General features: G+C 42.4%; 1 protein-coding gene across 2 annotated transcripts in view; it reads right to left on the bottom strand.

The window, feature by feature from the left end:
• Positions 1 to 27,517, bottom strand: part of dnah12 (dynein, axonemal, heavy chain 12) — a 393,315-nt gene that overhangs the window by 196,421 nt on the left and 169,377 nt on the right. For both annotated transcript variants that reach the window (XM_070895275.1, XM_070895274.1), the window contains 9 exons: positions 26,396 to 26,548; positions 25,461 to 25,700; positions 23,866 to 24,111; positions 21,098 to 21,217; positions 20,736 to 20,845; positions 4,564 to 4,747; positions 3,022 to 3,162; positions 1,058 to 1,141; positions 737 to 925 (listed from right to left, as the gene is read on the bottom strand). In XM_070895275.1, the coding sequence (XP_070751376.1) occupies positions 737 to 925; positions 1,058 to 1,141; positions 3,022 to 3,162; positions 4,564 to 4,747; positions 20,736 to 20,845; positions 21,098 to 21,217; positions 23,866 to 24,111; positions 25,461 to 25,700; positions 26,396 to 26,548 (1,467 nt within the window). The remainder of the gene's footprint in view (positions 1 to 736; positions 926 to 1,057; positions 1,142 to 3,021; positions 3,163 to 4,563; positions 4,748 to 20,735; positions 20,846 to 21,097; positions 21,218 to 23,865; positions 24,112 to 25,460; positions 25,701 to 26,395; positions 26,549 to 27,517) is intronic.

The following is a 27,517-nucleotide window of genomic DNA, read 5'->3' as shown; positions in this document are numbered from 1 at the left end:
ACCTTTCACAATTAAATTCTGAGCTTGCCGTTCCTTTTGCTTTTTTTATTTATTTGAGGAAAAACTCCTTCTATTCATCTTTTCTGGTGCCATTGGATCATGAATCAACTGTGGTAGATAGGACTGGCATACAACATACCTGCAAGCCTTCACCACTACCACTCTGAATTAGCCACAACAAATTCACAAGAGTGACCTCGGTTTCTAAGGGAAGCAGTGAGGATGCATTCACAAACTTTCCACTGCCACAAGGCTGACATCAGGATATTTATCTTTTGAAATATTAACATGCAAAAACAATTGTTTCTCATTGCTGTACCTCTAGCCAAGACATAAGTCAACATCAGCTGGGGAATTGGGCAAAAACAAAATGTCTAAGCATGTGCTATTTTTTTCCTTTAAAAGGGGTCAAGTACCAACCCCAAATTGATTCAAATTACCCACTATTTAGATCTGTGCAACACAATTTTAAAACTTAGCTTCAGTTAAAAGACTTGTACACTGGGCCCTGTAAACTGGAGTCTGAACCTAAATTCCCAGTTGGCTATTTGGTACATGAACTCAAACGAGTCAATTTTCAGGTTTGGAATTCATTTTGCTCCTCATTCCTACTGGACAGATCATAAAAAGTTTTTCTTTCAAGTTTCATCACTTTAAATAATTGCTTTATAATAACTTAACATTCAATTATATTTTGCAATTATAGTGAAAAGCCAACTTTTGAGATCAAATTTACCTTGCATTGTTTGCGAAGGACATGGAGTGCAAGAGGCACCAGCCAGTCAAAGAGATCCTCCAAGAGACTCGGCATGCCTTTATGAAGAAATATATTTTTAAGACCTTTAAGCCAGGATGTAACAATAGGCTTCCAGCCCAGTTGGGCTGGCTCCAGATAGATCATACCACAGCGACTGACTGTAGCAGGCTAATAATACAAAAATAAAACATCTGTTTGAGATTCACAGAAATGCCATCTACTTTTTCCTAATATATAATTATATTTTAATTTAGTATTTTGAATTCTACAATTATGTAGAGGGAAATAAAGGGCTCTTACTGAAGCTTGGGAAAGGTCCATGGCTTCAAAAATGAGGCTCATCTGCTGAGACATTTGAATGATCTCTCCACTCATCAAACATAGCTGGTGATAAAAAAGTCATTATTAAGAGATGGTGGAACAATTTGATCATTACCACAATAGTAAGATTACACACAAGCTCAAAAAGGAGAGTACTTAGGTTTAACTTACGGTATCTTTCATTAAACATTTTTGAAACTTAAGCTCCGATTTTAACAGGTGCAGCGTTGGAGGGGTTTGAGCTGAGCGACAAGCTCACACAGCCAAATCAGCATGATGCGCAGGCCATTTTAACCCCTGGGCCTCAACTTTATCCTGCAGCCGAATCTCCTGCCTGAACCAGCTGGCTGGTGGACTTATTTTCTTGGGCCTCTTTTAGCTCTGGAACCGTTTTGTGGCAGCTTTTCCTGGCACGGTCAGCACTGTGCACAACTCACGAGGCTCGGCATTAAAACACCGCACGGTCCAAAAGACATCATTGGTCCCTGATTTTTGAATATTTATGAGGTCCTCGACTGCCTTCAGCCAGCTCTTCCAATGCGGCCCGAAACCCAGGAGTTAAAATAGCAGCCTGTAGAGTGCGATGCGAACAGGGAGATATGTACACTTCATTTATTTTAACCCTTGCACGCTCCATTCTCATTGGGTGCCGGGGGTTAAAATTGAAGCTGCCATTCATTTCAAAAAAGCTTCCACTTTTCTGTGCTTCACAATATTCCTGTGCAACTTTAGTTCTTTGTCACAGAGATAATTTGGGGGGAATTATAATCGCAAAAAATGGGTGGTTTGTGGTCGGGTGGAACGTTAAAGAGTTAAAAATCTAAATCCTTATCCCCAACCCGCCCACTTCCAGTTTTAACGGAGACAGGATGGGGGCAGCAGCCAACCCGCTGCAGGAAGCAGCTTGGCAATTTAAATATTATAAGACTCCATGCCTGATGATGATCCACCATTTTAAATCTAACTCCTGGGACTCGGGGAAGCCTCCAGCTAAAGGAAGGCGAGGATTGCTGTATCCAAGAGGTAAACAATTTTCCACTTACCTGCTGGATCCAGCATCCCTACCTGGCCAACCCCCGAGATCGAACAGCCCCCGACCATTCTGAACTCCCCCCCAGGGTAGCCCCCCCCACCCCACATAAGGCCTGCAATATTCGATCCCCTTCTAACGGACCCCCTCCGACCCCCAATCCCTTTCCGACCCCCCTCCTCTCTACGGCCTGATGCCACAGGCCTACCCACTCGACAGCCAGCCAGCCTCTCCATCTGGCTGGCTGTGGGCAGGAATTCAGGCTTTGAAATGCTAATCAGGCCTTGCCGTTAAATTCGGCAGGGCCTGCCAGAAACCCATCTCCCTGTTTTCCCGACCGCATTCCAGCACCCCACCCCCATTCTCTACCAGCCTCCAAATTAAAATTAAAATCCGGCCAATGTCATGGAATTTTATGTAATTGAATGCTCTCTCTGTAACTTTTTCCAGTCCTACATCCGTCTGAGAACACTGCGTCCCTCCAACTCTGACCTCTTGTGCATTCTCCACTCCCTTTACCCCGTTATTAGCAGCCGTGCCTTCAGGGTCTAGGCTCTGGAATTCCCACTCTAAACCGCTCTGTCCCTCCACCTCTCTTTCTTCCTTTAATACTCTTCTTAAAACGACCTCTTTGTACAAGCTTTTAATCACCCAATATCAACTGCTTTGACTCAGTGGCACTTTTTCTGATTATGCTTTTGTGAAATGCCCAGGGACATTTTTGTACTTTAAAGGTGCTATATAAATGCAAGTTATTGTTCTTGTTGTTATTGAATGATAAACATTCTGTGGCTGTTTGATTGAATATGGATTTATCTGTTTTTTAAAATCCAATTACATGTAGAGAAAGTCATAACAACATGTAGTCTAGCAAAGAATCTGAATGCATACTTTTGTTGAAACACTGACTTACCTTCTTGTTATCATCCAATACTGTGTTCATACTTTCAATCCACAGGGTATCAATAGGTCCGTCAAATATCACCCACTTACGATCGGGGGTTTCTGAAGAAGCAAATTCTCGGAAGGTATTTGCAACAATACCATCAGTCCACTGTAAATGGTGGAAAAGTAAAGCTCAGTGAAAATCAACCATAAAATGGAACTATATGTTGATTTGCTAATTTATAGGTGAAACTATTCCAATTATAAATACACAAATAAATATAAATGTGTTTATTTCAACAAATGGAATTCATTATATTTTTTTATTTATATTTTTAATCACCTCATCCCTCTCCCCATATTCATATTTCTCAGTGATATTGAATCATTTACGTAGAGGCCAAGCACTTCACCACAGAGGGGGAAATGTTACTATGATCATCTTGAACATTTCTAGGATGATGGGTCATAGCAAGAAGCCTGGAAATATGTTGTATGCCCACCAATTTGGCTACAGTTATATGACCTGGGGAAAATATTCCTTGGGGCGCACAAGAAATTTTGATCTTGTTTAAATAGCTAGACTTAAAGAAAATTTAAGGAATTTGTCCCCATTCATTTTTTGGTTGCATAGTTTGTATTTTTTCACTAATATTATTTGAAAAAATTGCAAGCAAATATGTTTCTAAAATTATACTTTGAAAAACACATATTCCTCAATGGGAATTAAAAACTTAAACCCAGGAAAATTTAGGAACTAGGGAGGCTCCCTGAAGATTGTAGCCCAAGCATGCAACTGAACAACATTTAAAAAATCCATGACTCTGCATTCAATTGTTTGCAAGTTAGAGCACTCATAAATCCCAACAAAGCATGTAACTAGACTGGCAGGTCTTAACTCCTGACCTGGTGATTAATGCAGGAAATACTAAGAAAAAAATCGCATCTACAGGTACGTCTCAAATCCGGCAACTTCGGGACTGAGACGGTGCCGATTTTTGGATTTATCCGGATTTCGGACAAGAAAATCAAGAGCGTACGTATGCTACCGAGACAGACAAAGTACTAGTGGTGGCATGGGTCGGGTCGGGTCGGGCCGGCCGAGTCGAGGGTCATTCGGTCAGGCTCGGCAAGGCTCAGACTGATCGTACGCCATTTAAAACATACCGGCGAAGCCGATAACAAGTCCGGCCCGCCGGCTTTTGGATAATAATTCGGATTTTATTTTACTGATTATTAAATGGGATTTTCTCAAAAATGTCCGGTTTTCGGACAATTCCGATTTTCGGACAGCCGGATTTGAGATGTGTACCTGTAATATGTACAGTGTGTCCATTAATGAGAACAAGAAAACATTGTGCAAGAGACAGAACCATTACAAAAGGACACAGAACAGAGTGGCATTTTTTTTCTTATTGATTCCTAGCCATTACTTTAACATTTTCCTTTATTAGTTTTGTTCAAGACTAATTTTAAATGTGGTGATTCACTTTCAAACATGGATCCAGGTTGTTTCTGGGAGTTCTATTTAAATTACTTATTCCCCAAAGGAATTACATAAATCACTTACCTCATGTGAGACTAAATCAAATTGTCCAAAGAGCTGGCCCATGGTAATTGATTTGGGATTTACAGTTCGATAAACAACTTTTTCCTCCTCATTCAAACCACGTTCATTCATAAGTGTCAGTGTGTCTGCCAACACATGCAAAATCTTGGTCTTTCCAGCAAACGGCTCCCCCACAAGCATGAACCTATGTAATGGAAATAGCACAAATAATTTAACAGTTATGGAAGCCACTATAATTCTTGAAACCTTTACTAGATTGCATGGAGCGCTCCCCCTGATCTATCCAGGAAATAGAAATGGGACTTAAGAATATCAATGGTCTGCTCAGCTATCATTCAAGTAGAACCCAATGTTTTATTGTATCTGTCTTCAGCCATGTTTTCGATCAGTCATCCTTACACACTGCTGTGGCTAAGCAATACAGGTATCATGGATGGTCTGAGAAGCAAAGAATCCTGGCTGCTTCCCAGGTAGCCTATATTGACATACATAATCAAGTGGCTTACATCACTCACTATCTTCACATTCAGTGAATGAAATCCTTTCCTCTTCACAAAATTCATAATAATTGCAGATGGAGACTTTATTGCTACCTTGTCTGGCATTCATTCTCTCGCTCTCAATCTATTATCAGGGACAGAGGGGCCGATTTTCATCAAGGCCTCCACCCGCCCAAGTGCCGCCAATGTACCGGACGTTACTTTGGCGAGATATTCATGGCCGGGGTCCCTCGCAGGTCGGCGGGCAGCAAATGGACGACGTACATCACCAATCTGGGCGGCAGCGGGTGGGAGGTCCCATTCTCAGCGGCAGAGGCGCTTGCCGCCGAGGATGGAGTCAGGTCCACAGAGGGTCGAAGACCTGAACAAAGAAATCACCAATGAAAAATACAAAACCTATCCGAAGACCTTCAGGGGACCCCATGCAGGTAAGTCGCTGTTGGAAAAAAAAATTAAAATGTTCACTTAGCTTTTTTTCAGGTTTTTCAGACTTACCGTCGGGGACAGACCAAGCCTACAACCAGCCGTCCACCCCCGTTCTGCCCGCAGGAATCTGGGAGCTCGGCGGGCGGGAACTCAGTTGCGCCACTCGGCCGTCCGCTGACGTCGGCGGGCAGTTCCCGGCGGCTCTCCCCACCTGCCCGCTCCAGGCCACCTCAAAAGTGGCACTGGGCGGATCTTCAGGAGGAATGACAGCGGGAGTGGGTGGCAGCGGGTGGTGGGCTGATGAATTTCGGCCACAGAGTGGCTGAGCAATTGGACAAGTGTAAGCCGATCAAAGAGAGTCAGCATGGATTTGTGCAGGGTATATCATATTTGACTAATCTAGTCAAATTTTTTGAAGAGGTCAGCATATGGACTGCCAGAAAACATTTGATACGGTTCCGCACAAGAGATTATTAGCAAAAATGAAAGCGCACAGAATTGGAGTTAACCTTGTGATGTGTGTTGGTAATTAGTTGGGAGGTAGGACACAGTGAATAAGGATGAATGGAATGTACTCTGATTAGTGGGATGTGGTAAATTATGTTCCCTAGGGATTGTATTGGTGAGCTGTATATCCAAGTTTGCAGATGACACCAGGTTAGGAAGAATAGTAAGCTTTGTCGACGGGAGCAGGAAGTTACAAAAGTACATGGACAGATTAAATGAGTTGGGAAAACTGTGGTAGATGGAGTTCAGTGCGGGGTAATCTACTTTTGATCGAAGAAAGATAAAAACAATAGACTAGGAACTGTGAGGAGGAAATGGATTTGGGTGCCCTGATACACAAATCACTAAAAGCTAGTGCACAGGCACAAAAAAAAAAATCAAAAAGGCTAATGGAATGTTGGTGTTCACTGCAAGGAGGCTGGGATAGAACACAAGAAATAGGAGCAGGAGTAGGCCATTTGACACCTTGAGCCTGCTCCGCCATTTAATAAGATCGTGGCTGATCTGATCATGGACTCAGTTCCACTTCCCTGCCTGCTCCCCATAACCCTTTATTCCCTTATCGCTCAAAAATCTGTCTATCTCTGCGTTAAATATATTCAATGACCCAGCCTCCACAGCTCTCTGGGGCAGAGAATTTAACAGATTTACAACCCTCAGAAGAAATTCCTCCTCATCTCAGTTTTAAATGGGTGGCCCCTTATTCTGAGACTATGCCCCCCGAGTTTAAGTTTCCCCTGTGAGTGGAAATATCCTCTCTGCATCCATCATATCCAGTCCTCTCATTATCTTATATGTTTCGATAAGATCACCTCTCATTCTTCTGAACTCCAATGAGTATAAACCCAACCTACTCAACCTATCTTCATGTCAACCCCCTCATCTCCAGAATCAACCTACTGAACCTTCTCTGAACAGCCTCCAATGCAAGTATATCCTTTCTTAAATACAGAGACCAAAACTGCATGCTATACTCCAGGTGTGGCCTCACCAATTACCCTGTACAGTTGTAGCAGGACTTCTGTGCTTTTATACTCTATCCCCCTTTTAATAAAGGCCAACATTCCATTTGACTTCCTTATTACTTGCTGTACCTGCATACTAACTTTTGTGTTTTATGCACAAGGACCCTCAGGTCCCTCTGTACTAAAGCACTTTGCAATTTTTCTTCATTTAAATTATAATCTGTTTTTCTACCTCACATTTTCCTACATTATATTCCATCTGCCAAATTTTTGCCCACTCACTTAGAAAGAGGATAAGTGATGCTTCAGTTGTACAGAGCCTTAGTCAGACAACATTTGGAGTATTGCGTAGAGTTCCGGACACCACACTTCAAGAAGGATACATTGGCCTTGGAGGGCTATATTGTGCAGATTTATCAAAATGATACTGAGGCTTCCAGGATTAAATTATACGGACAGGTTGCAAAAACTTGTCTTGTACATCCTTGAGTTTGGAAGATTGAAGGGTGATCTAATTGAAGTGTTTAAAATTATAAAAATATTCAATAGGTTATGTAGTAGAAACAAATTAGTCAGGGGGAAAATTAATTCAGTAAAGTTAACATTTTAGACAAGTAGGCTGAAAAAGGCATACGTGTGTTCCTGGAAGATTAGCTGAGCCCAAACTGCTGAACGACTTATTGAACCCATAATCTTGGAACAGAATGTGTTTTGTTCTTATCAAAGCTAGAACAAAGAAAAGGTTATAAAAATCTAGCTGAATGCGTCATTAGAACGAGTTGTGACTGAAGTATCACAGTATAAAACCAGATAGTTGGGAAAAGTACACTCCAAGGAGGTCACATGGCGTAAGAGATTACGGGAAACAATATACGATTGAAAAAAAATATCAAATATTTCAAGCAGTTAGGATAAGAGGACAACAGTTTAAGGAACGACAGAATGATGTGACCACGTAACTTATCAGATAAACAGAGTACAAAGGAGGCAACGAAATTTGCTGCAATATAATTGTATTAACCAATTAATTATAGTTGTTAGACAAAATGTTTGTGATGCTGCAGGGAAACAACAAATGGAAAGCCTCCACACGGAACTTCATGATTTTGTAGTATTTTGACTGTATAAAAACCAATAATCCAAGATTGTTCGGAGACAACGGCTGGTTTGCGTCACTGAGTTATTGAAATCATGTCGAAGCTATTTCTCCCTCGATCGGGTACTTTATAATAAACAATTATTTTCTCCAAAACAGACTTGTGTTGAGTATCTTTGTAATACTCCACGACAGGTTAGATACAGAAAAGCTACTTTCTCTAGTGAGAAATCCAGAATAAGGGGGTTACAATCTTAAAATTAGAGCTTGGCCATTCAGGAGGGAAATCAGGAAGTACTTTTTCACACGGAGGGTAGTGGAAATCCAAAATTTCTCCCCCAGAAGCTATGGATACTGGGTCAATTGAAAATTTCAAGACTGAGATCAATACATTTTTGTTGGGTCAGGGTACCAAGGGGTATGGAACATTGACTGGTAAATGGAGTTGAAGCACAGATCAGCAATGATCTGACTGAATGGTGGAACAGGCTCGAGGGGCTGAAGAACCTACACTTGCTATTTTGTGATGTCCAAAACTAGAGTAAGGCAGAATCCCCAGAAGCCGCCTACTTTTACTTTCATCAAACTTACCCCTTCTCTCCTGAAGGAGACTCATACTGATTTCAACTCCCAACAGTGCTCACAGTCCTTATTCAATTGACTATTATTCACATATAGAATGATACAGCACAAAGGAGGCCACTCCGCCCATCTTGCCTGTGCCAGCTCTTTGGTTCAGCTATCCAATTAGTTCCATTCCCCTGCTCTTTCCCCATAGCTGTGTATTTTTTTCCCTTCAAGAACTTCTCCAATTTCCTTTTGAAAGTTACTATTGAATCTACTTGCACTACTTCAGGCAGTGAATTCTAGAGCACAACAACCTGCTGTGTAAAATTGTTTTTCTTCATGTCGTCTCTAGATCTTTGGCCAGTCACCTAAAATTGTTGTCCTCTGGTTACAGACCCTTCTACCAATGGAAACAATTTCTTCTTATAGAAACAGAGAAACATAGAAAATAGGTACAGGAGTAGGCCATTCTGCCCTTCGAGCTTGCACCACCATTCAATAAGATCATGGCTGATCATTCACCTCAGTACCCCTTTCCTGCTTTCTCTCAATATCCCTTGATCCCTTTAGCCGTAAGGACCATATCTAACTCCCTCTTGAATATATCCAATGAACTGGCATCAACAACTCTTTGCGGTAGGGAATCCCGCAGGTTAACAACTCTGAGTGAATAAGTTTCTCCTCATCTCAGTCCTAAATGGCTTACCCATTATCCTTAGACTATGTCCCCTGGTTCTGGACTTCCCCAACATCGGAAACATTCTTTCTGCATTTAACCTGTCCAGTCCTGTCACAATGTTATATGTTTCTATGAGATCCCCTCTCATCCTTCTAAACTCCAGTGAATACAGGCCCAGTCGATCCAGTCTCTCCTCATATGTCAGTCCTGCCATCCCGGGAATCAGTCTGGTGAACCTTCACTGTACTACCTCAATAGCAAGAACGTCCTTCCTCAGATTAGGAGACCAAAACTGAACACAATATTCCACGTGAGGCCTCACCAAGGTCCTGTATAACTGCAGTAAGACCTCCCTGCTCCTATACTCAAATCCCCTAGCTATGAAGGCCAACATACCATTTGCCTTCTTCACCGCCTGCTGTACCTGCATGCCAACTTTCAATGACTGATGTACCATGGCACCTAGGTCTTGTTGCACCTCCCCTTTTCCTAATCTGCCGCCATTCAGATAATAATCTGCCTTTGTGTTTTTGCCCCAAAGTGGATAACCTCACATTTATCCACATTATACTGCATCTGCCATGCATTTGCCCACTCACCTAACCTGTCCAAGTCACCCTGCAGCCTCTTAGCATCCTCTTTACTGCTCACACCGCCACCCAGCTTAGTGTCATCTGCAAACTTGGAAATATTATACTCAATTCCTTCATTTAAATCATTAATGTATAATGTAAATAGCTGGGGTCCCAGCACTGAGCTCTGCGGCACCCCACTAGTCACTGCCTGCCATTCTGAAAAGGACCCGTTTATCCCGACTCTCTGCTTCCTGTCTGCCAATCAGTTCTCTATCCACATCAGTATATTACCCCCAATACCATGTGCTTTAATTTTGCACACCAATCTCTTGTGTGGGACCTTGTCAAAAGCCTTTTGAAAGTCCAAATACACCACATCCACTGGTTCTCCCTTGTCCACTCTACTAGTTACATCCTCAAAAAATTCCAAAAGATTTGTCAAGCATGATTTTCCTTTCATAAATCCACGCTGACTCGGTCCGATCCGGTCACTGCTTTCCAAATGCGCTACTATTTCATCTTTAATAATTGATTCCAACATTTTCCCCACTACTGATGTCAGGCTAACCGGTCTATAATTACCTGTTTTCTCTCTCCCTCCTTTTTAAAAAAGTGGTGTTACATTAGCTATCCTCCAGTCCATAGGGACTGATCCAGAGTCGATAAACTGTTGGAAAATAATCACCCAATGCATCCACTATTTCTAGGGCCACTTCCTTAAGTACTCTGGATGCAGACTATCAGGCCCCAGGGATTTATCGACCTTGAATCCCATCAATTTCTCTAACACAATTTCCCACCTAATAAGGATATCCTTCAGTTCCTCCTTCTCACTAGACCCTCAGTCCCCTAGTACTTCTGGAAGGCTATTTGTGTCTTCCTTCGTGAAGACAGAACCAAAGTATTTGTTCAACTGGTCTGCCATTTCTTTGTTCCCCATTATAAATTCACCGGAATCTGACTGCAAGGGATCTATGTTTGTCTTGACTAATCTTTTTCTCTTCACATATCTGTAGAAGCTTTTGCAGTCAGTTTTTATGTTCCTGGCAAGCTTCCTCTCGTACTCTTTTTCCCCCCTCCTAATTAAACCCTTTGTCCTTCTCTGCTGAATTCTAAATTTTTCCCAGTCCTCAGGTTTGCTTCTTTTTCTGGCCAATTTATATGCCTCTGCCTTCGATTTAACACTATCCTTAATTTCCCTGGTTATCCACGGTTGAGACACCTTCCCCGTTTTATTTTTACTCCAAACAGTCATGTACAATCGTTGAAGCTCATCCATGTGATCCTTAAATGTTTGCCATTGCCTATCCACCTTCAACCCTTTCAGTATCATTTGCCAGTCTATTCTAGCCAATTCACGTCTCTTACCATCGAAGTTACCTTTCCTTACGTTCAGGACCCTAGTCTCTGAATTAACTGTGTCACTCTCCAGCTTAATAAAGAATTCTACTATATTATGGTCACTCTTCCCCAAGGAGCCTTGCACAACAAGATTGCTAATTAGTCCTTTCTCATTACACATCACCCAGTCTAGGATGGCCAGCCCTCTAGTTGGTTCCTCGACATGTTGGTCTCGAAAACCATCCCTAATACACTCCAGGAAATCCTCCTCCACCATATTGCTACCAGTTTGGTTAGCCCAATCTATATGTAGATTAAAGTCGCCCATGATAACTGCTGTACCTTTATTGCATGCATCCCTAATTTCTTGTTTGATGCTGCCCCCAACCTCACTACTACTGTTTGGTGGTCTGTACACAATTCCCACCAGCATTTTCTGCCACTTGGTATCCCGCAACTCCACCCATACAGATTCCACATCATCGAAGCTAATGTCCTTCCTTACTATTGCGTTAATCTCCTCTTTAACCAGCAACGCTATCCCACCTCCTTTTCGTTCCTGTCTATCCTTCCTGAATGCTGAATACCCCTGAATATTGAGTTCCCAGCCTGGGGCCATGTCTCCGTGATGCCAATTATATCATATTCATTAATTGCTGCCTGTGCAGTTAATTCGTCCACCTTATTGCGAATACTCCTCGCATTGAGGCAAAGAGCCTTCAGGCTTGTCTTTTTAACACACTTTGCCCTTTTAGAGTTTTGCTGTAATATGGACCTTTTTGATTTTTGCCTTAAGGTTTCTCTGCCCTCCACTTTTACCTTTCTTCTTTCTATCTTTTGCTTCTGCCCCCATTTTACTTCCCTCTGTCTCCCTGCATAGGTTCCCATCCCACTGCCATATTAGTTTAACCCCTCCCCAACAGCGCTAGCAAACACTCCCCCTAGGACATTGGTTCCGGTCCTGCCCAGGTGCAGACCGTCCGGTTTGTACTGGTCCCACCTCCCCCAGAACTGGTTCCAATGTCCCAGGAATTTGAATTCCCCCCTTCTGCACCACTCCTCAAGCCACATATTCATCTGAGCTATCCTGCGATTCCTACTCTGACTAGCACGTGGCACTGGTAGCAATCCTGAGATTACTACTCTATCAAAATCGATCATTAATTTTAAGGCCTGTATCAAATCTCCTCTTAGTCTTCTCTGCTTTAAGGCGAACAACCCTAGCTTCTCCAGTCTCATACCTGGTACCATTCTAGTAAATACCTTCTGCACACTCGCTAAGGCCTTGCCATCCTCCCTGAAGTGCGGTGCCCAAAATTGTAAACAATACTCCAGCTCAGGCCGAACCAGTGTCTTATAAAGATTTAGCATAACTTCCTTCCTTTTGTAACCCATGCCTCTATTAACAAAGCTAAGGATCACATATCCTTTTTTAACAGCCTTCTCAACTTGTCCTACCAGTTTCAAAGATACACCCCCAGATCTCCCTGTTCCTTTGTACCATTTAGTTTACATTGTCTCTCCTCAATCCTACCAAAATGTATCATTTCACACTCCCCTGCGTTAAATTTCATTTGCCATGTGTCTGCCCATTTCACCAGTCTGTCTATGTCCTCCTGAAGTCTGTTACTATCCTCTTCATTGTTTACTATATTTCTGAGTTTCATGTCATCTGCAAACTTTGAAATTATGCCCTGGATAGGACGCTGTATTGTAAGAATCAGTCAGTAATCTGACGAAGTTAGTGAATGAAAGGTACCACTAAGAAATCTGATTCTGTCCTCAACTGGTATCCATACATGTGTGTTCCATGAAGGTTCAATGGATAGTGATGATGTATACAGTTGAGATGTGGTTTACATCCTCTAGTTGGTTAGCTTGGGGCCGATTTTCATCAAGGCCTTTGCTCGCCCAAGTGCCGCCGATGTACCGGATGGTACGTTCAGCGGGATATTCATCGCCGAGGTCCCTCAAAGGTTGGCGGGCGGCAAATGGACGACGTACGCCGCCAATCTGGGTGGCAGCAGGCGGGAGGTCTCATTCTCAACGGCAGAGGCGATTACCGCCCAAGTGCCGCCGAGGATGGAGTCGGGCCCTCGGAGGGTCGGAGACCTGAAAAATAAAATGCAGCAATAAAAAAATTTAAAAACTATTGGAAGACCTTCAGGGGACCCCATGCAGGTAAGTCGCTGTGGAAAAAAAAATTTAATGTTCACATTGACCTGAAACCATTGGCTCAATTTTCTCCAATGCCGTTTTTTGGCGTATTTCAAGAGTTACGCCTGTTTTTTTTTGGCCCACACTACTCCAAAAAATAAATTGCAAGTTTCCCCGTTCTAATTTTTGAAATTGGCGCTGCGCAGCCAGTCCTTTACCTTCGGGGGTGGAGCCTAATGTCTGTGCCAAAAAGAGGATGCCCCCGCCTTCTACACATGTGCAGAAAAAAAAGAAGACGTTATTAATATGACTGCTATGGGCACACATGCCCAGTACACCTCCTGGTCTGCATTCGGCTATTTTTAAAGAGCCAGTTGTGTGTGAGAACTTTAATTCTCAGTGGAAAAAAAATCAGAGCTGCAATATGCAATGCGGCTCAAGGACCAAGAATTTCTCACAAGAGGAAGTGGAGGCACTGGTTACTGTAATTGAGGCCAGATGGCACGAGCTGGACACCAGCAGAGGTCACATGAAAGTTTCGGTAACATATATAGCTCCACCCATAGGATTATTGTGGCATTGCAGCCATTGCTGTTTACAATAATAAAGAGGGAACAAGTCACGTGACTGCTTCCTGAAGTTATCAGCCATCTTAGAGCCTGTGTGTTTGTGAGGTCGTACCGAAAACATAACAGTTTCACCAAAAGAAATGAAGAAACGCTGGAACCAACTTGCAGAAGATTACTGTGCAATGGTGAGGTCCGGAGGCCAGTGCAAAAAGAAGTGGCAGGACCTTGATCAAGTAGTTAGTGTAAATAATATTTTCATTTATTCACTGGAATTGCAATTGTAAATGTGATACCATCTGTATGTCACACCCAGCAGAAAGACACTTTCTCTAAAATATTATATTTTCATCTTTGCAGAGGAAGGAACCAATTTAAAACCGAGTTGAGAAGGAATTTCTTCTCCCAGAGGGTTGTGAATCTGTGGCATTCTCTGCCCAAGGAAGCAGTTGAGGCTAGCTCATTGAATGTATTCAAATCACAGATAGATAGATTTTTAACCAATAAGGGAATTAAGGGTTACGGGGAGCGGGCGGGCAAGTGGAACTGAGTCCACGGCCAGATCAGCCATGATCTTGTTGAATGGCGGAGCAGGCTCGAGGGGCTAGATGGCTTACTCCTGTTCCTAGTTCTTATGTTATGTTCTTATGTTATGTTCTTATGTTATGTTCTTATGTTATGTTCTTATGTTATGTTCTTATGTTCTTATGTTATGTTCTTATGTTATGTTCTTATGTTATGTTCTTATGTTATGTTCTTATGTTATGTTCTTATGTTATGTTCTTATGTTATGTTCTTATGTTCTTATGTTATGTTCTTATGTTATGTGGCACACAACAAAAGAGAGAGAACTCAAACAAGAGGAGGCCCGGCAAATCTGCAGCCACTGACACCATTGGAAGACTGGGTTGCTGCTTTGATGGGTCCTGCCTGGAGAAAGCAACCACCACTGCATAAAATGGGCCCACACTCGAGAGAGAGAGAGAGAGGGTAAGTCCTGCAAATTCCACAGTCTGGCTTTGCTAAAAGTCAAGTACTGCGCGGGCTAGCCATGCTTCGGTTCATGGGGATGTCTCCATCAGCTACGCTTCAGTTGATGCAATGTGCTATCATTCATCGTGGTCCTTCAATATGAGCCTGCTGCCTGCGCTGTGCTGTGTGAGCCTACTCATGCCACCCACCCTGCCCCCTCCTCTGCTGCTAACCATTTGTCTGTTCTGTTATAATTTGCAGAACTTGAGGCCAACCCTGACGAGGCTGAAGACGATGCAAAAGAAGATTAAAAAACGGACGAGCCTGAAGAGGAGAACATCTTCCAATCCCACCTTCCAGACCAGGAGCATGGGGGGAGGGGGAGGATGAAGTCCCCACTGTTGTACTCACTCTGGAGGAGGTGCAGGTGCCGCCCATTGAGGTGCCAGCCCCTTTCCTGAATAGTATGAGTATTGGGACATTCCATGGTTTCACACAGTCCGAGGCTGGGGATTCCAGTGGGGTGCAGGAAGCCACCCCCAGGGCCCCACTGTCCGAGGCTGCGGGTCCCAGTGGGATACAGCAAGCCACACCCAGGGCCTCACCGTCCGAGGCTGCAGGTCCCAGTGGGATGCAGCAAGCCACACCCAGGGCCTCACCGTCCGAGGCTGCGGGTCCCAGTGGGGTGCAGGAAGCCACCCCCAGGGCCCCACTGTCCGAGGCTGCGGGTCCCAGTGGGATGCAGCAAGCCACACCCAGGGCCTCACCGTCCGAGGCTGCAGGTTCCTGTGGGATGCAACAAGCCACACCCAGGGTGAGGAGGGGAAGGAGAGCTCGACAGCGTTCTTCTGAGGTGCAAGATGTAACAGTTGTGGTTCAGAAAATGGCAATGAGTGCAGAGAGCATTGACCTTACCCGATCACTCCTGGACACCATCAGAGGGGTGAGTGATGAGATTACAGGCCTGTTGGGAGAAGTAACAACACTCTCGCAAGAAATGGGAACACTGTCTGGGCACATGAGGGAGGGAATGTTGCAGGTAGTTGAGATGCTGTCCGGGCATATATGAGGGAGGGAATGTCGCAGGTAACTGCTGCAATAAGGGAACACGCCCAGACCCGACAGCCATTGACGGAATCAACTGCCACTCCCACTCCAATCCCCAGACCAGCCTCTGAAGAGACCCAAGCCGGGCCTTCCAAATGAACCCCGGCCCATGCCCCCCCCACCCCTCCACCCCCCGCCATCAAGAAGTGCACATTACCCGATATGTTCGAAAGAATAAGCTTGGTACCAACCCGAGAAACGCTGCGCCACTGCCTGGGATGGAGTTACCAAGACCAGGCGCAGCAGGCGGTCTTAGAATAAGGTGGAGGAGTGATGGGTGCAGCTGTGGTGGTTGTTGTTGTTATTATTGTTGTTAGGTCCGTGCAGCAGAGCTGGTCTCCAGTCGTCTTGGTTAATCCTTGCCATTGGACCAAGACCGAGCTCTGTCAAGCCCGTGTGGTGGCTGGTGTGCAACAGCCACCACACGTTAAAAAAATCCACCCACAGGCATCTTCCACCCTTCACGATTTAGTTCGATACCCGGAATTTTAGGTCCTTCATTGAAACACCTGTGAACTTTTTGACTTGGAAGCAAGTCATCCCTGAGTCGAGGGACTGCCTCTGATGATGATTGTTGTTACTATTGCAACGGTTCTCTAATTAAAACACTTTTGTAAGTAATGTAAATTTACAAGTTTAAAAGCTTGTAAGTGATCTTATAGTTTGTAAGTGATCTTGTGAAAACTTTAAAATTTGATACAAGAACACTTTTTATTAAAGTCAAGTACAAACAAATGTTAAACTTTTGAATAAAATATATTTTATATTATAACTGAATCATTTGCATTATTTGTTCCATTATTAACACAATTTTTTGAACTCAAAAATAATAATTTCCATTATTTGTTCCATTAACACAACACAACATTACGGAACAGGTCCAAACAGTAAACATGATCCATTTGGAATAGTTGCCGCTTAGCCTTCAGGCAGCAAAGCGTTCGCGGATGAGCTGCTGGCACAAGGCTCGAGCAATCGTTAAAGGGGCATGATGGCCCGCCCTCCTCCGGGTTCAGGCTGTCGTGCTCCGGGTTCAGGTAGTTGCATGGCTTCCTCGTACTCCTCCTCCTCATCTGCATCTTCCTCATCATCATCAGCCACTATAAACTCAGTTGGGTCTTCTACTACCAGTTGCTGCTGCCTCATGATGGCTAAGTTATGCAGCATGCAGCACACAACAGTGAACTGACCAACAATCTCAGGAGAGTATTGCAAGTAGCCTCCAGAATGGTCCAGGCATCGGAAACGCTGCTTCAAGATGCCAATGGTCTTCTCTATTATGTTGCACGTTGCAATGTGTGACATGTATTTCCAGTCAACTTCCGTCCAAGTTACGCATAGGGGTGTCATGAGCCAGGTGGGTGAGGCTGTACTCTTTGTCCCCCAGTAGCTAGCTCTGCCCTTCTGGCTGCTGCTGAAACATGGCAGATATAGCGCTCTCGGATTGGATAAACGCATCATGGGTGCTCCCAGGGTATCTTGCATCAACTGCCATGATGCGATGTATGTTGTCATGGATGAGCTGCACATTCACTGAGTGGAAGCCTTTTCTGTTCCTGTACATCTCGGAATCCTCCAAAAGGTGCTCACAAGGAGATGTGGGTACAATCAATGCAGCTCTGTACCTTTGGGAAGCCAGCAATCCTGGAGAAGCCCACAGCCCTGTCACGCATTGCCTGGGTGGTCATGGGGAACTTTATGTAGTCATTCCTCCGGGTATATAGTGCAGCAGTCACCTGCCGAATGCAGATGTGTTGCATATTGTGAAATGCCGCATGCATCCCCAGTTGTGGCCTGGAATGATCCGGAGGCATAGAATGAAAGTGCAGCCGTAACCTTTACTTCAACTGACAAAGCAGTCCCCCTGAAGCTTCTAGGTTGCAGGTCTGCTTTTACTAACTCACAGAGCTCGGTTAAAATGTCTTTGCGGAAACGCAGCCTTCTCACACAGTCTGCATCACTCAGGTGCAGGTATGAATGCGTGTCTCGATATACCTCCTGCCCATCATCCCACGTGCTTTGACATTCCTCAGGTGATGATGTCTAATCAGTCTTCTCCTCCGCAGCATAATCATGCAGAAGGCTTGCACAAGGTATGGTATTGTCAATAATTTAATTATAGCTTTGCAAGAAGCTCAAAACAGCAGGACAAACCTTATTTCCTTACACTCACACCTTATTTCCTCTCTTTGTCCCCAAGGTGGATGCCCTAGTATGGACCATATGAGGAGAGACTGGATCAACTGGGCCTTTATACATTGGAGTTTAGAAGGATGAGAGGGGATCTCATAGAAACATATAAGATTCTGACGGGACGGAACAGTTTAGATGCGAGTAGAATGTTCCTGATGTTGGGGAAGTCCAGAACCAGGAGACACAGTCTTAGGTTAAGGGGTAGGCCATTTAGGACTGAAATGAGGAGAAACTTCTTCACTCAGTTGGTAACCTGTGGAATTCCCTGCCACAGAGCGTTGTTAATGCCAGTTCATTGAATATATTCAAGAGGGAGTTAGATATGGCCCTTACGGCTAAGGGGATCAAGGGGTATGGAGAGAAAGCAGGAAAGGGGTACTGAGGGAATGATCAGCCATGATCTTATTGAATGGCAGTACAGACTCGAAGGGCCGAATGGCCTACTCCTGCACCTATTTTCTATGTTTCTATGACCACACCCTAGTCTGCGCATGCGCAATAGATTTGCTTACAACGGGAAGCTAGGCATTCAATGAAGAAACAAAGTCCAATGTAATTCTTTATTTATTTTTCAAAGTATCACCCCACCACCCATTGTCTCCTCACTGGGCTTGAGGGTCGGCCGGAAGAATTGCTCCCTTGCCCGGACACAGGGGCTCGGCTTCCACCACCACCACCCCTCCCCCCACCTCCGGGCTTCTTTTGAAGCAGCTGTATAGACGAAGGGCTCTCATCCCTTATATAAGTGTCTGGCAGTTCAGTTTGGCTCCCACCCCCCACCCCCTCCCGTGAGCCCCTGTTTCCGGGCAAGGGAGCGATTCTGCCGGCCGACGCTCTCACCCTCGAGCCCGATGAGGAGACGTTCGGTGGTGGCGTGGTACTTTGAAAAGAATCAAAAATTAAAGAATTGCATTAGACTTCCATTTTCTCCCTTTTGATTTTGAAAAAACTAAGCTTCATGATGTATATTCTTTGCCTTCTTGACTCCCTCCAAAACTTTGCCTAAAAACAATGGTGTCTTCCTGCGACGATTTTTTAATGTGCGTCGCTTTTTCTTCAGTGTCCAGAAGGTTTTTTGGGAGTGGTCACATACGCCGTCATTGGAAAAATGTTAGTTGGCCAAACTTGCTAAAATGTGAAAAACTGGTGCAGACATACGATGCAAAAAAAATCCTAACCTAAAAAAATCATAACTGAGTTACACTGGCGCAGAAACTTTGGGGAAACTTGGAGAATTTAATTTACGCCAAAAAAAATGGCGCAAGCCAAAAAAACGGTGCAGAAATCTGGGGAAAATTGAGCCCCATTAACTGTGTTTCTCTCTTCACAGATGCTGCCTGACATGCTGAGTATTTCCAGCATTTTCTGTTTTCATTTCAGATTTCCAACATCCGCAGAATTTTGCTTTTGTACTCCCTGGAGAAAGGGATGTTTAGGGGTGAATTCCATGAAGCATGAAAGTAAAATAAACTGTCAGTTTTAATTAAATCAATAACTTTCTATGCTTAAAGTATCAGATTTATGGAAGTTGACTATCATGCACATCCTTTCAATGACTGAATCATTGACATACTGATTAACCATGATGTTCCTTTTTTTTTTAATACAGATACTAACAGATCTATGGCATTGCTTGGAGCTGTCTAAAAATGTGGCTGTGTAGCGCACATTTTTTGGGTGCTAAATGACCTCCTAAGCTTCCAATATGATAGGCAGGAAGTACATGTTTATTACAATCCGGAAATGTGCTTCCCACCATATTATTGTAAGCAACGTTATTGTAGTCAGGGGAACAATGTGGCAGCAACCACCAATATCCCGAGCCGTGAGCTAAGAGATCAGCTCATTGAAGAGCACTTCACTTTGAACCATCCCTACCATCTCCAATACACCAACAGTCCCACAATCCTGTCTCACTGTCCTTATTATCACTATGCAATTGCCTTCCTTCAGTCCAGACTTATGGGTCTTGCCCTCACTTCACTACATCATCAGCTAATCCAGAACAAATTTATCAGACAAATGATCCTTACCCCACTCTAAATCTGGCTTCAGCCACTCGTCCCAGCACACATACCCACTCCCAAACCATTTCTTATTCCCCACACTCTCTGCTCTACCACTGGTCGTTGCTCCTTCAGCCACCATGTCCCCATGTTCTCGAACTCCCTCCCAAAATCTCAATGCCTCGCCACCTCCCTTCTTGCCTTCAAAAGCTTTCTTAAGACCCTGCTCTTTGATTATGTCTTTGTTTCTTCAATCTAATTTTTTTTTTATTCTCCACTTTTAATTTCCTTTTCAGTGTCAACCTGCTTAGAAGTTGTTTTCTATATGGTATAATATAAATGCAAGTTGTAGATGTTATGTACAAGATGGTTTTAATAACTGAAATAGGTGAGTTAATCTGACTTTTCAAGAGCTACCACGAAATATCAACATTACAGCAAAGAAAGATATATACAGTCAGAGATTATTTCAATTGTACAAAGCTGAAACACCTAAATGCTTTGTTCTCACTCACCCATGTCTCACAATCATCATTTCGTAAGTCTGGATCATTTTAGCCAGGAAAGGCTTCACTGGCTGCACATTTTGCTTGTTGCAGCATTCAATGGTACAATCAAGGAAGAGCTAAATGGAAAAGAAAAGATACAAAAAGTATTATTTTATTTTACAGAGGATAAAGAAAGGATCCGAGGAAAAAAAGATCTAATAAAGGGGTGGAAATAACTTTTCAAAAATGCATGCGGCAATGGGAAGGAACCTAAATAAGTAAAAGAAAATGGTATTCATTAGATTTTTCTCATTGTGATCTGTTACCATAAAAAAAAATAATTTCTAGGCATTTGATTCAAATTACATAATCACTGAAAACATCCCTACCCGGTAGTCAGCTTCAGGAAGTTCAACTCCTGGAAACAGATCACTTGTGATACCACTGAACAATGGAATATCATGTGATAGGAACTTGGGCTCATTCACATCCTTGATTGATCGCAACAACTAAAGACAAATAGAAATATGTTGCTTTCAAGTTATTTAAACAGAACCATTGCAGGTTGGAACAAATACAGATGAAAACATACTTCTACAGGATAAATAACAATATTAGTTGCCACTAAAATGTAAAGTTATTTACAGTCTCCATTTAAATAAAAAACCTTAATAAGTCTCCTTACAGGATTTACCATTTGATGAGATACATGAAGCAGTGCAAGAGTTGATAAGAATTGGCTTTCAAGGTCATGTAGACCCGTTCATTAGGTAATGTAAGCAAATTAACAGTAATGAAGAAAATAATAGCACTAAAGAGAGTGACAAATCCTCAGGACCAGATGTTTTTTATCCCAGGGTTTTAAAGTAGGTGAGAACATCACAGATGACCTAACAATGATCTTCCAGAGATCTCCTGATTCAGGATCCGTTTTGTTATATTGCAAAACTGCACATGTCACACTGTTATTTAAGAAAAGTGAGAGAGGGAAACCAGGAAATTATAGATTGGTTAGCCAACATCTGTTGTTGGGAAATTACTAGCGTCTATAATTAAAGATGGAGTGAGTGCCTGAACACCTTGAAAATTTTCAGCTGATCGGAGAGAGCCAGCATGGATTTATAAAGGGTCAGTCATGCCTGACAAATCTGATTAAATTTTTTTGAAGAGGTCAAATAAAGAAGTAGTAGACAGGGGCATGTCTATGGATGTTACTTATATGAACCTCAAGAAAGCATTCAATAAAGTCCCTCATAAGCAACTTAGCTAAAGTTGAAGCTCATGGAAATAAGCGCAAATTATTTACCTGGTTAGGAAATTGGCTGAGCAGCAAGAGACAGAGAGTAGGGATAATGGGGAGCAATGTTCCCTCTAATTTTTTGGGGGTGCACGGCCCCTTTAAGGGGCTGCATGGCCTATTCACAGTTTCTCGCATGCAGGAAATTTTACATTGGAAAAACCGGTACCGGGTTGTGTGGGACTGGCAGAGAGCTGTGCATCCCACGCAGCTTAGAGGGAAAGTTGATGGGCAGCTACTCTAATTGGCAGGATGTGACGAGTGGCATCCCAGAGGGATGTGTGTTGGAGCCCCAATTATTTACTGTATTAATTAGTGACTTAGATGATGGGATAGAGAGCCTCATATCTAAGTTTGCCGATGACACAAAGATAGGCAGCATTGTAAACAATGTAGATTGAAGCAAAAATTCCAAAGATATTAATAGATTAAGTGAATGGTCAAAACTGTGGAAAATGGACTTCAATATAGGAAAGTGCAAGGTCATCCACTTTAGACCTAAAAAGGTTAGATCAGAGTACTTTCTAAATGGTGAAAAGATAGAAGCAGTAGAAGTCCAAAAGAGACTTAGGGATCCATGTAAATAGATTAAAATGTCATGGACAGGTATAAAAAATGATCAAAAAGGCTAATGGAGTGTTGGTCTTTACATCTAGAGGACTAGAATACAAGGGGTTGGAAGACATGCTGCAGCTATACATAGCCCTGGTTAGACCACACTTGGAGTACTGTGTTCAGTTCTGGACATCACACCTCAGGAAGGATATACTGGACTTGGAGGACGAGCAGTGTAAATTTACTGGAATGATACCTAGACTCCAAAAGTTAAATTACGAGAAGAGATTACACAAAGTAGGGTTGTATTCCCTGGAATTTAGAAGATTAAGGGGTAATCTAATTGATGATTTCAAGATATTAAGGGGAACTGATAGGGTAGATTGAAGGAATCTATTTCCGCTTGTTGGGGAATCTAGGACTAGGGGACATAGCCTAAAAACTAGAGCCAGGCCTTTCAGGAGTGAAGTAAGGAAACACTTCTACACGCAAAGGATGGTAAATGTTTGGAAATCTCTTCCACAAACAGCCGTTGATGCTGGGTCAATTGTTAATCTTAAATCTGAAATTGATAGATTTCTGTTAACCAAAGGTATTAAGGGATATGGGGCAAAGGCAAGTATATGGAGTTAGGTTACAGATCAGCCATGATCTCATTGAATGGCGGAACAGGCCCAAGGGGTTAAATGGCCTACTCCTGCTCCTATGTTCCTATGCAAGAAAGCATTTGTAACTGGACTTTATCTAATAGTGCAATGGTTGTACTCTTTTAACTACTCTTGTACAATTTGAATGCTTGAGACAAGAGCACACACACTCACAGGTAATTGAACACTAGAATGCTGACTGACTAAAGGTTAGCTAAAATCCACAGAAATATCAAAAATATTGTCTTGCTTCTCAAAGACTACCAAAATAGAAAAATAAAATTCATGAACTCAAAAGTAACAGTTTATCTAATTTTCAGCATAGTGCCATTATGTAGTCACTTGCCACATCTGCTCCACGGCTGTAAACAAGTCCCACCTGACTTCTTTCTGGTCTTTGGTAGTGATTGAGTTAAATCTAAGCCATAAATCAAATGAAAAGGAAATATTCCCATTTAACCTTCTCTTAATGTAAACTAAAAACATAAAATTCTCAGAAGTGATGAAAGGTCATCGACCTGAAATATTAATTGTTTCTCTCTCCACATATGCTGCTTTATCTGCTGGTTGTTTTCCAGCATTTTCTGTTTTTATTTCAGATTTCCAGCATCAACAGTATTTTGCTCTTATCTTCATGTACTTTATATTTACAACTCACCAGAACATCTTCATTCTCCGTAGGGAACTTCAGCTTTAGGTTGCCAGCTGCAACTAAAACAGCTTTCACTGCACGCATGCCATAGTCGTAGTGGAACTGCGATGAAAGCTGCTCTGAACACAACCTATAAGTCATCACTATTTTCACTGACAATGGCTTGGCATTCAGGAAACCATAGGAGTAGAGAGAGATTTCAGCTATCAGTGCATAGTTAGGAACCATCATAGCTACTGTCCGGAATAGAACCTGAAAAAACATTGAAATTTCGGGTATAGAGATCATCTGTTACTGTTGAATCTGCTTCCACCACCCTTTCAGGCAGGGTATTCCAGATCATAACAACTCGTTGAGTTAAAGGAAATCAGTTCGTCTCCCCCCTGGTTTTTTTGCCAATTATTTTAAATCTGCGTCCTCTGGTTATGCCAGTGGAAACAGTCAACATATTTTAGGAAGGTAGCATAACATCCCTATCAGCCACATGCTTATTGTCACAAAATTTGCACCTAGAGATATAGTGAGATATTTGGAAAAGTTAGTCCTGTTAATTAGATTATTTTTAAAAAGAAGCAATTTTATGTTCTGTATAATGGTATTAGATTCAATACTTTGTGAAAAACAACTGACACAAAAGCTCTGATTTTAACTTGGGTCGTGAATTGGAGAGGCGAGTGGTAAGCCCCGAAGGGGGAGGCATGTATGAGACCTGGCCGATTTTAACTCCTGGGCCTCATTTCAATAAGATTGATGGGCTGCTCAACTGATCAAGCAGGAATCGGACAGCCCACCCATGACACGTGCAATTCCCAGCAAGCCTCCTAAAGTCTATTTAAAGCGGGAACGCACCTCTTAAAGCAAGGTCGCATTCCTGCTTTGAATTTTTTCGTGAACAGAAAACAAATGCTCTGGAAACAATCGTAACACTAAAGATGCGTCAGAGTGCTGTTCCCAGATTTTCTGATATTTCCCTGGACATATTAGTTGAGTTGTTATTCCCCAGTAACTGTAGGAACTGCAACTCACTACCTGTTGTAGTCAAATGTTACCTCTTTGCCTCCTGCTTCTTCCAGACTGCAACAAGGAATAACAGTACCAGTAGTCAGTATGCAGTCTGTTTTCATTAAACAGGTGGCTAATGTACATTCATCACATTCCCCATAGACAATTGGAAACAGCAGGATCAAGTTCTGGGATTCACTGCTTCCAATTTCAGGGGATCACCGAGGGCACCAACGTTATGCTGTGGGCTCCTTCAAACAAACCCACTGCTTTCACAAATCATACTCCATTAATGTGCAACTGGTCTATGATTACTGGCAGTGCATCATACAAGTCTGTGCCCACTTTCCTAGCAGCTACCATGATATATTAATCCTCCATTCCCCCTGTACTGCAAGTGAGAGGCTGGCTATTTGGGGACAAGGGTCATTATCCCTTGCATATTTGGTTCATGACTCCTCTCAGGAACTCCTACTCGGTGACCAAACATTGCTACAATCAGATCCATGGTTCAACTAGAGCCCTCATCAAGCAGCAGCTAGAAATAATAAGCCAGCAACTAATCTGCAAATACTGCATGCAATTAAAATAATGTATACCTTCAGGTTGTCGGGCAATTCTGAGCGGCCTGCATAGCCTGGATTCATTGTAATAGCAACAAAGCAATTTGGATTCAGTCGCAGCTCAGTCCCCTCAAAGACAAAGAACTCAACATTGCTTTGGATTGCTCTTTGGATGCAAAGGATCTGCTGAGCCACCACAGATAACACTTCCAGCTCGATACGATTAAATTCATCGAAGCATGCCCAGGCACCTGAGGAGGCCAATCCCTTAAAAAACTAAAGAGGATAAAACAAGTTTTTCCACTGATATTATATTTTATATAATATTCTACATATTTTGACATTACTACTACAAAGTTGAAGTGTGTTGAAGTACTTTGGCTATTAAATGAAAAGGAAGCAATTGCCACTCCATAATAAAAGAGAATATTTTTATAGCCAATCAAAAACGGGAGAGCTTTCCAGTGTCAGCTTGGTTTTATTGCATGGGTTAAAGACACAGTCCAGGGGCTTGAGCTTAATCGACACAGATATTCCAATTCAGTACTAATGGAGTGCTACATTGTTGGAGATGCTATTGTTTAGATGAACGTTAAACCAAGGTTCTGTGAGGTTTAGGAGGACATTTGAGAACTCAAAACTGTTCAAAGAAGAGCAAAGAGCTTGATATGCTAGCTAATAAACTTCTATCAACCAAAATCATCAAAAATAGATTAATTGGATCATTGCTATTTATGGGATCTTCTTGTGCACAAAATAGCTGCAATGCTTACTTACTTGGTAACAGTCACAATACTTCAAAGTAATTGTGTATGAAGTGTTTTGGAATATTCCTACGGTGCTTTTTAAAAGCAAGTCTTTCTTTCGTATACAAGTCGTCCTTTGGCAACAATTTGCCCTCTGTCACACAATTAAAATTAAAACTTTTATGAGCTTCAACTACATGAAAAGGTTTCTAAATAATCAATTACTTTGCCCATAGCAATGTAGTCCAGTCCATCAGAGCAGTTGAAGACGACACATTGTACAGCAACTGCTTTTGCCAAGTCTTTAACCGATTCTGTCTTGCCTGTCCCTGCAGGGCCTTCAGGAGCTCCACCCAAGTTCAGGTAAAAGGCTCCAATCTGTCAGGAAGAAAGTGATCTGGTCAAAGATATCCCCACAACATCCCGGAATGCTTCAAATTCACAAAAAATAAGTTTCCTGTACCAACTATCTTTTCAACTCCATTTCATGTGATAATTGGTGGATGATCAGTCCACACACATCCATCCGTTATCTTCAGATTATATCACTAAGTGTTTAAGTAGCAATCGTTCACATGTGAAGAATTTTCAAGTAACAATATAGTGAGAATACACATTATGAAACAATGCTTTATGGAAAATTATGGAAAATAGCCAAGGTTATCTAACTCATGAGCATCTGTTGGGTCAATCATTGGTTTATTTTTCATATTCCATCACTGTAGCAGCATCTATTTTGTTTACAAAATATGTAGATATATATTTTCCTTTGTTTGCTAATTGTGAATAAGTAGGCACGAGTATAAAGCATGGAACAAATTAAAATAAAACCACGGCATTCTATTTGTTTTAAAAATAATTTTGAAATGTTAAAGATTGTGACAGTGTTCTGTGTTGCAGGACAGATTATTGGTGAGCCCGTTGGTTATGCAATTCATCAGAAGTCAGGGTGGTTGTGGGAAGTGAATCTGTGATCACACAATTCTTCAGAGTAGGCTCTGTAAAATGAAACTGAAATGGACAATATTTGGCAGGAAAGTGCACTGAGCAAGATAAAATGAGGGATAAAATGCAAGAGAGAAAGGGCAGAAAAATGATAGGAGAAGAGACAAGAATTTGTAAATACATTCAACACTAGTAATTTCACATGGGAGAATAAAAGCATAAAAAACACAAAAGGGCACACTACACTAAAAAGGGGGTCAGTCCATTATTTGGACAAATAACAAATGATTTAAGAAGCTGCCTTGAAGAGATAAATTATATTTTCTGGTTATTTTTATTATAAATTGAAAATGAATTGCATAGGTTCCATCTGCTATTATTGTTGTTATTGGTTGTAGGGCT

Source organism: Pristiophorus japonicus, chromosome 12 (genome assembly GCF_044704955.1).
Source record: "Pristiophorus japonicus isolate sPriJap1 chromosome 12, sPriJap1.hap1, whole genome shotgun sequence".
Taxonomy (NCBI): domain Eukaryota; kingdom Metazoa; phylum Chordata; class Chondrichthyes; family Pristiophoridae; genus Pristiophorus; species Pristiophorus japonicus.
Note: the sequence above shows the minus strand (reverse complement) of the source record. Positions and strands in the feature narration are given on the sequence as shown.